The sequence below is a fragment of the Bactrocera neohumeralis genome, chromosome 6, assembly GCF_024586455.1.
Source record: "Bactrocera neohumeralis isolate Rockhampton chromosome 6, APGP_CSIRO_Bneo_wtdbg2-racon-allhic-juicebox.fasta_v2, whole genome shotgun sequence".
In the NCBI taxonomy this organism is placed as follows: Eukaryota; Metazoa; Arthropoda; class Insecta; order Diptera; family Tephritidae; genus Bactrocera; species Bactrocera neohumeralis.
Genome location: NC_065923.1, coordinates 49,799,554 through 49,812,507, shown reverse-complemented (window position 1 = coordinate 49,812,507; position 12,954 = coordinate 49,799,554). Strand labels below are relative to the sequence as shown.

The 12,954-nt window shown below is 33.5% G+C and overlaps 1 protein-coding gene across 1 annotated transcript; it reads left to right on the top strand.

Annotated features, from left to right (window-relative positions):
* The first annotated feature begins 3,436 nt into the window (after positions 1-3,436).
* LOC126763342 (ras-related protein Rab-8A) lies at positions 3,437-9,546 on the top strand. The gene is made up of 5 exons (XM_050480730.1): positions 3,437-3,816; positions 5,979-6,039; positions 6,090-6,294; positions 9,153-9,293; positions 9,356-9,546. Exons 1-5 carry the CDS (start codon positions 3,693-3,695, stop codon positions 9,446-9,448), a joined length of 624 nt encoding a protein of 207 aa, XP_050336687.1. The 5' UTR covers positions 3,437-3,692; the 3' UTR covers positions 9,449-9,546.
* The last annotated feature ends 3,408 nt before the right edge of the window (positions 9,547-12,954 follow it).

The window sequence follows — 12,954 nt, the reverse complement described above, 5'->3', positions numbered from 1 at the left end:
TCGCTGAACTATGTCAATGACACCGTATATTTCGTACAGCTCATCGTTTCATATTTGCCGTTGCCAATACGCAATGGACCACAAATCTTCCGCAGCATCCTTCTCTCGAAAACTCGTAACGTCGACTCATCATATGATGCGGTGACGGCGTCTCTCTCCCACCACGAATCCCACATCGAAATTGCGCTCTTTTGTATGGCCACTGTAATAAATGCCACATGGACCTACTTGTCTTAGTTCTTGTTCCGTCCATCGCATTTCTTGGACGGCGGTGATGTCAGCCTTTACTTTTACCAAGACATCAACCAGCTGGACAGCGGCATCTTCCCAATTAAAGGTCCGGACATTACGCGTGCATGCCCTTAAATCGTAATCATTAATGCGCTTGCCACGGTCGTCAGAAAAAAAGGTCTCTCATCCGAAGTTTTTGTTTCCTTTTCATTGGAGGCGTTTTTACTTGGGGAGTCTCAACCCTGCCGCGCAACCCTGAAGAGGGATGGTTCGCCTTCTTCCTTTAGCTCGCCCTCAAAAGGATGTTCTTTGGGTGCTTAGAGAATACTTGGTCTAAAACCGGAAGGCGTGAGATGCATTAGCCACTTGCAAAAGAATCGGTTCTGGCCACTCGCAAGTGAATGGCGCTGAGAGAAATTTCCCCAATGCATTTAAATCTGGACTTCTACACGTCCAGTCATCTGCAGAGAGAAAACCAGTAATATTGCTTTAGCCACTTCCTGGAAGGTTTTTGCCATGAAACTGGATCTTGCTCTTAAATCTTTTATTTAAAAATCTAATTAATCATCCCATCCGGCAAACTATGATTGGATGAACAACAATCCTGTTAGTCAGCTATCGTTTAAAACTTCGGTTAATAACCGAACCGCACCACCAGAGATTTCTGTTAGAGTGGTTATTAGTTTCTTAAAGGTCAAATGGCAATTCTAGCCTTAACTTATGTGTACATGCGATCGTATATACTTTTCTTACGCAAAGACCTTATGACTTGCCAGGTGTGTATGAATATGTGTTTGTTTCCGCGCAAATTATTTCATTGTATTGGAGTTTCGCTAGCTGTCACTTTCTGGATAGTTACCCAGCAAGACGGGTATCTATTTAACACATCGCCATTTTATGCACAATGTATGTATGTATTCTCGATCTATTCTTTAACTTATAAACATGTTAGCTTGCTTGTTACCTAATTGTTAGCTGTAACAAGCATATCTGTTACCTCGATTTCCTTCATACATAATATTAAAGGGACTCCCTTGCTCTTGCGAAACCCTTGCACGGTGGAGGAATTTTGAAATTTTCTAATTGGTGCAACGACACAACTACAAAACACACGCAGAAAAATATTTGCAATGGCTGTAAAATAAGTCAGATCAAAACCCATATTTATTTTCATGCAATGACACGTAAAAATTAATTGCTACCTGTGTAAGCTGTCATTTTACATAAAGACATAATTCGCCGTTTAATTATTGAGAAAGGTAAGTTTTAAAAAGATTTTATAATTTCTTTTCAAATTATAAAGATTTGTTATAGTTTTTTTTTGTTGAGAATGAATGCAGAAGGTGCGCCAATTCACAATAGTCATGCACAATAGTCATTTACAATAAATTGATTATCACTAGATTTTATAGTGGGTGCAGTGAACTGAAAATAGCCTACTACATGAATCCTACTACATGAACATTTGTAAGAAGGCAGCGCAGTTGTCCATTTTGCATGTACACAATTTCGTTGTGGCCATACTAATACCTTTCACTTCAATGTAATTTTAATATTTTGTTCAAAGTGAAATTTTTTATGCAAAAAATAAGTAAATTGGTAAATTTATTTATTTTATATTATTAATTGTTATTTCAAATGATATAATAGAGCTATTTTATGCTTTTATTTGTAACATAACGTCAGGTTTGTTAGAGCTTTGAATAATTTTTCATATTACATATTAGTGGCAACACCACTCTACCTCATCTCTCTACTGTCAACTCTTTTGTCGTCCTACTGTCGTTGGCAAAAAGAAAAATATATTGAAGTTAGCGAGAGCTACAACTGTCGGCCTGCAGTCGTGTAGTCGTGCATCTGTCAAAATATCTGTGTCTATAAGAACGTGCGTATTCAAATATTTGCCGTTTGCAGTCTGTCGCGCTCAATGTGTTCCGCACTTGCACTAAGGAAGCAGGTATTAACCCGTACTATCAGCACATTCGGCTCAAGCGCTCAAAATGGCATTCGTGAAAATGTTTTCGCTACTAACCAAAATTAGCTCAATTGCGGTAAATTCGTTTGCTTCACGCTCGTGTTGAAACAGCTCTACTCAGGCGTTCGCTCATTCGGCTCAACAATGATCGTGTTGAATGAAAACAAAAACACAAAAGAGCAAACTCAACGCCTATGAGCAAACTCAACGCATATGAATAAACTCACTGTGCTTGAATAAAAGCGCCGTCTCCTTAAGCGATTTGCAGCACTTACATACATATGTATGTTTAAATTTGAAGAATTTTTTGGCAAATATTTTAAAATATTGTTACAGGATTGGCAGTATATATGTAAATCCATTCCAAATAGTGCCATCCTCTTTAATAATTTCAGATAATATATTCCAAACATGGCTCCTTCCTTTATGTCGGGCTGACAATGTGTAGGCGTTTGTAAGTATTTTTTCTAAAATATCTTCTTGCTCCATATCGACGGAATGACAAATACATACTAAAATATAAGTTGTGTACCAAATTCTTAGTGCAATGCATGTGACACATAAGCTGATCGCGAACAAAGCATATAAAAACAATATACATACCAGAGAACTGCAAAACTCTGTTCCTTAAATCAGCTCATACGCAAAAGTTTCTATTCAATTCCAATCACTGAGCGAAAGTGAGCTAAACATTTCGTAAAGTGAGCGAGCATGAGCTAAATATTTCGTGAAGTGAGCAAACGTGAGCAAAGCATTTCGGAACGTCACATTGTACGCGAATGAGCGATTCGGCAACATGAGCTGATTTTTACTCAACGCTGTGTTCCGCTCAGTGATTGGACTTGAATAGAAACTTTTGCGTATGAGCTAATTCAAAAAAAGTGAGTTTTGCAGTTCTCTGGTATTAACTAAACCTTAAGTGTCTGTCACACATTTAATATATATTGCGGAAATTGTATCGTGTTCCAAATTAAGAATTGATGGACAGCGAGAGAATGCTACACATGCGGTATTGACCGTGCCAGTATTATTCGAAGTATTCGATGATATTTTTGGAGGAAGGTTTAAATAAACGGGTTTGCTTTATTATTTGTTTAATTCTTCCTTAGAATTTTCACAAACTTTATCAACCAATTCACAATCCGCGATTCTAACTTCAAAATATCTGTGATACATACTCTTCATTTATCGAAGAACTTTATTATCGATTTTCGATTAAATCCGTTTATCCCCATTTTAATGAGATTTATTAGAAATTGGTGTTTAATATTTTTTGTTATGCTGTAATCGTATAAAATATTTAATTACTTAATAAATTTAAGCTCCGGTACGCATGTATAATGCAATTAGGTAGCAACACCGAGAAACTTTCAATTTTATATACGTTTTCTAATGAATAGTTTTAGCATACAAGTACTTTCAAACAATAAGTCTTGAAACTTAACATATACCAAACGCAATATTTTAAAATTCACACAATAAAAAGATGGCGAAGACGTACGATTACCTCTTTAAGTTATTACTAATTGGTGACTCTGGCGTAGGGAAAACGTGTATTTTGTTTCGTTTTTCAGAGGACGCATTTAATACCACCTTTATTTCAACTATAGGTGAGTAGACTAAAATTTTTAAACGGTGTTTTGGGGTAATTTGGAGTGTCACCATATTCGTTAAAAATATTGAAAGCCTTTTGCACAAAGATTATAAACAATGGCATTTCTAATAATATTTTGAAAAACTTTAGGATACCGTCCCCCGAATTCGTGCTAAAAAAGGGTATGGGGCAGATTAAAAATATATATAAATGGACATCGGGCAACTTACAGGTTATAAGATATTTGTATTTAAAGTATGCTTTTTTTTTACAAATTGTAATATATTTTACATTTTTGTTTACTTTTCTATCACAATAATAAAACGGTGGTAAGCAAACAAGCCGTTTATTTAGTCTTAGAAATGTTTATAAACTATTTAGTGAAAATGAAAGTAATCAAAAAAGTTTTAAAGTAGGCATTGTTAAATTACTGAACTTGACTTACGAATATCTTACTATGAGTCAGCGGCAATTATGTACATATGTAGATTGGATATATATATATTTTTAAGCCAAAGAATCTCTTCAACAAGCATATACCAATTTTAACCACATTTCCTTTCTATGTATCACAACTTTTAATTTTATATGATTCTTTCATTTTACAGTCTATAAGTCAAGCACCAATAATATTATCGGAATACTTTGCACAAAAGGTACTTGTGAAGATAGTAGTTTTATAACTGAAAGTTGTCGATATCGGACCACAACTCTTCGAACCCAAAGAGCCTTTGGATGACTTTTTACTGAAACTATCCGTTGATCTCAAAGATATAAAAATACGGAATAGTTTTCCTATAAAAATAATGTTTCCTTGTATCAAAAATCGGCAAAATTTTGCTAATTAAATCAGAGAACTAATATCATGATACGATGCCAAAAATTGACAAAAGTTGTATCGATATCATATCACACATACTATGTACGGAAAAATAGTTGAATACTGAAAATCATGCAATCGGTCCACGGAATTAGCCCAGCATTCGTATAATGATATCTATAATTCGACACACCTTATACTGAATGAGTTGGTTACTGCTAGAGTTATCTTTAAACAATACACAAGTTAACGCAAAAATGGTTTTTGTTTAAGTTATTTATCCGTGCATTTAGGTCGCTAAGTGCTTTCTTGGTGTTGTTCAATCTTTCACCTTGGTGAGGTATTTTCCTCCATTGAACCTTGTTACTTTAGCAGCAACATATTTATGCCGCCTGGGTCAATGGATTTTTGTATTAACATATTTTTTTCATTTTGAGCATACTGATATCTCAGATAACTTAAGAGTTCCAAAAAGTTTCCTGAGAAATTAAAATTTAAATTTTTGGACATACTAAATATTAAAATATAAAAAATGTATATGATAACTTCGTATCACCTTTAATAGTTGACATTTCCATTATTTCACTGCTACTGGGCGTTTATGCAGGCCTGCCCTCCCTTTGGTGCATCCGGTTCCCTATCCCATTTCGACTTTCCAGCTTATTAAAGGTTTTCACCTTTATAAGAGACTCCACCAAAGCATCTGGATGATAACAACTTTTGACCTTTGGAATAGCATTTTTTATCTTTGTTTGTTTTTGTACTTTTGCTTATTAAAATCCTTTTCAGAAGTGACAAATATGTAGAAAGGATACTTTCGTTACCTTTGACCACCTGCCACTAATGAAGCCAGTTCCATCTGTTAAGCCTAATTTGGTTCAAGCGCATTGTTAAAAGATTAATAGTAAACCGAGGGTAGACTTTCATGTGAAGATCATCTCGAAGAGATCTTGCGGTTGATTTCTTGATATAATACAGAAATTGACGTCGAAAAGATCCCGAATTTCTTGTTTTTCATTCCCAGCACATTCAGTTGCTTTTAAATGAATTGGCGGGTGACTCCCAATGCTGAAGAAAGGTTTTCTTCCCACAAATGACGATTATTTGGCAAAAATCTGACATATTCGCACAACCAAATAAATACAAAAATATACTTATTTTACGGAACTACTCAAAGCAAGGGCTGTATTAGTACATATCCTATGAAATAACATATCGGAACGAAACATATCAGCTTATTGGAAATTTTACTACAATAATGTTATTTGTAATGCTATTTATATGTAAATTTTGCCATTATTTAGCAAACCTTATCCTTTTTGCATAATAAAATAAATATCTGTAAACATTTTTTTTAGGTATCGACTTTAAAATAAGAACAATTGAATTTGATGGGAAGAAAATTAAACTTCAAATATGGTAATGCGTGTGGTATATCGAATCCTCAAACTATAACTTTTTTCTTTTAGGGACACCGCAGGTCAAGAACGTTTTCGGACAATAACAACAGCGTATTATAGAGGTGCTATGGGTATCATGTTAGTATACGATATAACGCAGGAAAAATCGTTTGAAAATATTAAAAACTGGATTCGCAATATAGAAGAAAATGCATCCGCCGACGTGGAAAAAATGCTTCTGGGTAATAAATGTGAATTGAATGACAAACGCCAGGTGTGTATTATGCTGGAACTCTGTAATAGTATATACTCGTATAAGCAAATTTTATCAGGTTCTCTCATACTTTCGTTGCTTGTATTTGTTGCGGGTATCTAACATTGCTTGAGGAAATTGTAAATTAATAGTCATCGAAGTTATATAACGGGGAACTAGAATACGATAATACGATATATGTATGTGACCTATGGTCTACCTTAAATTCGATATTCTGCACAATGAATGACGAAGACCCACCAGAATTATAGGCACTTGTAATCGCTAGTTGTGGTCTGATACATAGCGTAACCCTGCGACCTGTGCTGACTATCGCATTACACCATCTGCCCATAATTACCCCGATTGAAAAATCTCCCTACATTAATTCTGTGAGCAACCGTACCTTCCTTAACTTTAATATACATATGTAGCTAACGTGGTCGGCTTCCCAGAATTCACTGCGCACCACATACTTTCACCGATGAAGTTCAGAGTTTCGTCAGCAAAACAAAATCCATTTGCTTAGATGGAACAAACATACTGATGCTAAAACACCTAAACTCGACGGGAGTCAGCTTCCTCACCAAGGTCACCAACCTGTCGCTGACCAATCCTCAAAAACCCCTTTGTGTAGAAAATCGGTAGAGTGAGTCCTATCGTTCGATAACTCTCCCAGTAGTGAAGACACTTAGGCCTTGCTAGTTCCGACATTCACCTGAGTCTAGCGAACCACCAGTATGACTTCCGTAAAGTGCACAGCATTTAGCATCATAAACGCCCAGATAGTCCATTGCCTAAAATAAAGGCCACCCTGTGAGAGAACGAAAATCTTATCGTTGAACTTATCAAATTATTTTGACACAGTCAACCACACAACGCTACTTGGACAACAATCCACGCTCCCTCCAGGTTTGAAAAGGTGGACTATGAACTACCAGGGCGGTCGGAAATCATCCGAACTGTTTCGAGGTCCAAAGTTCAAATTGAGAAGAATTAAACAGGGGTCATACAGAATAGTTCCTTCCCCAGTTATGATGTAATTTCTGCATTTCGAAACTGCCTCAACCAAGAGAGGGAATTTCTATCATCTCCTAAGTTGATGATGGCACGATATTGACGACAAGCTTTTCTCCTCAAACAAACGGTTTTTTTTTCATCTCAAAAATTTCAAAAATAAGTAAACATCAATTATACCAATGTTGAAGTTGTTATTACAAAAACAATAATTTTTTTTTACAGAATACAAGGCTTATATGATAAGAATTCAACCTTTCAATACTAAACAAAAATTAAACATAGCCAAAAAATATCACTTGAACTAAAGATATCGTCTCCTTTTTCACGTAAAAAAAGTAAACAGAGCTCAGTAAAGTTAAAGTGTGCACAAACTACATTAATCAGGGGTGTTGTGAAATCCAAGACAGAATTGCTTAGCTGTCAGAATTGCAAACCAATTCTGATTTTCATTGGTGTCACAGAATCTGATCGGATTTTCGTTTTTTCGAACACACGCAAAACCAATATTCGAATCAGCTGTGTACTAATGTGACAAAATTTGCAAATGAATACATTTGGTAGCAATCCTATTAAAGTTTTTAATGAGTTCTGAATTAAAGAAAGAGTTGAAGAGATAACATTTATCGAATGAATAAAGACGCATTTGGGTGTTAAATTACATTTATTACGTTTTGTAAATCTAATATCTTTAAATATCCGGATTTTTCTCCAAAAACTCAATAATTAAGACATTTCGTGTTTTATACTTATGTTTCCCCTATAGGAATAAAGATAAATTAATTCGAAATAATAAAATACCTTGATTTCTTAGCTTACATTTCAAATCTGTGAGCGACTATCTTCTTGCTTTGTTTCTGATAGCAAAACCGATAAAATTGGTTTCCGTGACACCCAAATCCGATACAAATTCTGTTTCGAATATCAAACCAATGATATATGAATTCATGACACCTACTACGTTTTTTGATCGGTTTCAATTCTGATTCCGACAACTATCAGATTCCACAACACCCCTGAATATTTATACTACAGTATTTGCTTTGTATCCCTTTGGACTTCAGGACATCCCTTAATCTTCTGGGCAGTGATTTTGCATTTTTTTTAATTCTGGAGAGATTTTGTTCCATTCTTCAATGAAAGCCTTTTTTGGGTTGTCCCTCATTGTCCCTCTGTCTGGTTTTTCTATTGCTCGTTGGAATTAAGGTGTGGACTTGTGTTTGTAGGATCGTTGTCCTGTTGAAAGATCCAATTCCCTGTTAATCCTAATTTTTCAATGCTGGGAGCAATGTTATTTTTCAAAGTGCTTAAAGAACCCAAATTTTTATCGTGGACTCAATGGAAGCCAAATTATTAGAACCACTATATCTTTTGATATTCGAACAGCTCTTGAAACTAGATGTGCCTTTACTTCCGCCGCGCAAATTTTCAATAGTCTAATATTTCCAACATTTATTAAATTTTTTTTATTGTGCAATGGTGTCTCAACTATTTTTCCGATTTCACGCAAAGATTCAGCTTATTATTCTAGTATGATTTTTCGTGCTTCAGTGGTTGTTTGCTTATCTGTTAAAAATTGATGTTTTAGGGACTTCAGAAAAAACGATAGTGCTATAAAATATATTTTTTTAACGCTTAACGAAATGAAAATCGCTTCTCTCGCGAGCTGAAGTCGGGCATATTTGGTCGAAATAGTTTGCAACTTATTGTATAAAGAGTTTTATAGGCAAATATATGCCACATGTGTTTATTCCTTACAATTGCTATACTCGAACTTAGTCCTCCCCTACTGTATAATTATTGTCTGCGCTAAAACAAACATTATGCTTATTAACAATTCGAAACTTATGTCATTAACTAAGGTTTCTCGAGAGCGAGGGGAGCAACTGGCTATAGAATATGGAATAAAATTTATGGAGACATCTGCTAAAGCCAGTATCAATGTAGAAGAAGCTTTCCTAACATTAGCCAGCGACATTAAAGCGAAAATGGAAAAACGTTTGGTAATAATGTAGAAATATCCAAAGTAAAAATGGCGAGTGAAAAATTCTATATATATTTTTAGGAAGCAAATAATCCTCCCAAAGGTGGTCATCAACTAAAATTCGCCGAGACTAGGAAAACGGAAACCTGGCTTTCGAAGTGTAATCTGCTTTGACGAGGTCATATTCGCACACCATAATATATATATATATATAATTCTCAGATGTTTAAACGTTAAGTGGTTTTATAATAAAAAAAACGTTTATTAAGGAATTTAAATAATTTATACGTAACTATAAGTATACTCTCTTCGATACATTGATAACTCTTATTATGTATTATAATAGAAACGGTCGAGATGGCTTATTAGTGGCACTTATGTATTGGCCTCATTAACAATCGTCGAACCTAAACGAGGACGGTGACCAAATAGATGTTTGTAGTTATGTTTGTATTACTTCATTCATAATACTTACGTATGATGAAAATAATAAGTTTCCAACTTTCTTGAAAGAGAATTTATACAACGTGCGGTTAAGCGCATTTACGTGATTGTATGCATTCCAATGTTTTTAAAGCTAAAACGTCTTGCTAACTATTACATTTCTAATTTTTAAAGTTATTAAAGTACGAACGTTGTGAAAATTAAAATTAAAACAAGAATTGTGGATTTATATGTTTTATACGACTACAATATTTATTAGTTAAAAAGATTTAGTCTAAAGAAAAAAAAAACGTATTATTTAGTAAAAGAAATAATATGTGGCTTGTAGGAAGTTTTGGTAGGTTAAAAAGAGAAGTGAAAGAACGCAAGAGCGGAAGTGGCCGCACTTAGCGATAATAAGGCCAAAATAACTTACGCTTTCTTCAGAAAACTCTAATCGACTAGTAAGTCAGTTTACTTGAAAACGCAGATCACAACCCTGAGTTTACATTTATGGAAAGAAATTTTTGAAACGGAAAATTCAGTTATTGCTCACAAAAAGGTAATTGATTATTTAAATGAACTTTAATTTTGATTAAGATTACAATCTTAAGTCTAAAACTCAAATTATCACTTAAAATCCATAGTTTTATTAAAATTTGAATTGCTTTTAAATAATTTTCATTGCAGATTTTTAAATTAATTTTGTTTAAATAAGAAATAACTTTTTCTCTATTTCCTTGCTGACTTTAGTTACAATTTTTTTTATTTTTCCTGGAGCAGATTATGATATCTATGGTTATTCAGGAAGTTAAGAATTATGAACTTTGTATTGGTACGCAGTAGAAAAAACATAAATGACTGAATAGGAGCAAAGCGGTTCAAAATTTTTATTTTACTCAAAAAATATATCCATAAGATTGCATAATTTTATTTTTACTGTTTTCAATTTGTATCTTGCCTCTTCGAATTACGGAACTTTTTTATGAACTTAAGAAACTCTTCACCTTGTTATTTATTTGAACAAAATAACGGGTAAAAAGTTTAAATTATATATAAAATATAGTTGTTTATTTACCCGCTTTCCCTTAAATTTTTTTCTAAATAAATTAAATTCAAATTTTATATGGGAAAGTAAAAAATATATTTTCGAAGAATTCTTGCTAATTGAAATACTTGTATTTTGAAACAAGGATTCTTAAATTTAATCGATGGAAAACTGGGGTCAAATCGTTACATCCGTGCACGGATCGGCAAACATACGACAGAAAATTACGTGATACGTGTTGATATACGATAGCAAACGGATCGTAATGTATTTTCAATTCACAATACTTTTTAAATTCCAAATTGCTTTGGATCGTATTTTTAGGTCACAATAGATGCGGAACTGTCAGAACTGTTGGAAAATTTTCAATAAACTAACAAAAGCTAATTAAATATCAAAATTGATCCAACTTTGTTTTTTTATTTGAGCTCTAGTGAAAGTGAAGGGGATAAAAAAATAGTACGGAGAGAGCTAGAGATCTTAGCAATAGCGTAGGTATAAAAAAAAAAAACAAATTATGAATCCTCATTAAAAAAATTTTCTTTTTAGATATATCGTTGAACAAAGCATAGGAATCTTAAAAAGTCGGAGAATTTTAGGATATGGCAAGAGAGGAAGGTATCACCCTATAAAAGTGGAAGATTTGCTAACGTTTATGAGGCATAACATAACACCTGCATAAAATTTACAATAAGTTACGACCCTCAAAATTGCGATTCTTATCACACAAGAAATGGACACCTTGCTACCGCCTCACCGCAGTCGACCAAACGATAAGAGACCAAATAAAGTATTATTTAATTAATTTAATTCAAAAATGTATATGTCCGTTACCTTGTATATAATTTTATTTTTAATGTCAACTAAAATACAAAAGTTTTGTTCAGATAAATAATTTTTTTTTTTGGAGATATTCCATTCATTGGTTTCTTATTTATGTTCTTTATTACTAAAAATTATAAAAAACATAAAATTTAAAAAAAAATTGCTCACATTTCCATAAATTTGTCTATTACGATTGGTAATTTTCGAATGACGTTACGAACGAACGGATACGTTCATATACTCGTTCACGTATGTCATCATGCCAGTTTACGATAGAAGCGTTACGATCACGTATGTCATAACACGAAATACAGGCTTTTACGTGACGAGTGATACGTTCACGGATGTAACGATTCGACCTCTGATTTTCTTTCGTGCCTTTGAAGCAAATTTTCGCAACTTTCTTTTCGGTTTTTCATTTGTCTTTCATTCAATTCATGTGGTATCCATTTTCCTCACTTATGGATTTTTTCCATAGCTTTCAAACGGCTATGGCTTCCATTTGACTCATAGCATCATCTTCATCCAATATTGCTTGCAGTTCGGCGTTATCAAACTCTTTTGGAGGTCTTCCACATTCTTCATTTCTCACATCAAAATCATCATCTCTGAACCGTTAAAATCATCTTTTGCATATTACTTCTGATAGATGATCACCATGACTTAACAAACATTCGATTCTACTCCGCAGCACTTTGAAACAAATAGTTAACGCTTTCCGCAAATCGTCACTATTCGATACAAAAGTTGACATCTTTGACATGTCATGACTACCAAACAACCAACACATATGTATCTTAACGCTCAATTAATACCGGTACATTAAGTTCTGGTAATAATATTAAAAAATTATTTCTTACTAATTAATAAAAACCATTTCTATGACATACATGTTACGTTGAAATTTATTCGTTTTCATTTTATTTCCAATACTGCCTTATTGTATTTACGCTAACCTGTCAAAAGTGATTGGATCTATAATGTCAAAACTAGCTACTTTGTTTGTATTGTTTTATTTTTATGATTGATTTTTGAGTCATAACTGAATACGACTAGATTGTAAACAACACAAAACAATCAAAATGAAAACATAAAATACTTTTAAAAACAAAAAACAAGTGATTTTGGCATTATTTATAAAAATACATCTTCGAGAAAGCACACTTCATATCGACACAATCTTCTATAATTGAATCATGGTGAATTCTTATTTATAAGTTGTCAAAATGTTCGGTTTCACCATGCATGTTAGAATTTTCTTTTTTCTACCGTTTGGCAGCCGTAGCCACAAAATGAATAGCTATTGAAATTAGGGACCGTAAAAGTTGTAAAGAAATCGTCAAAAAATCAAGTTTAATAATTTTTTTTAATTATTATTTTTTCC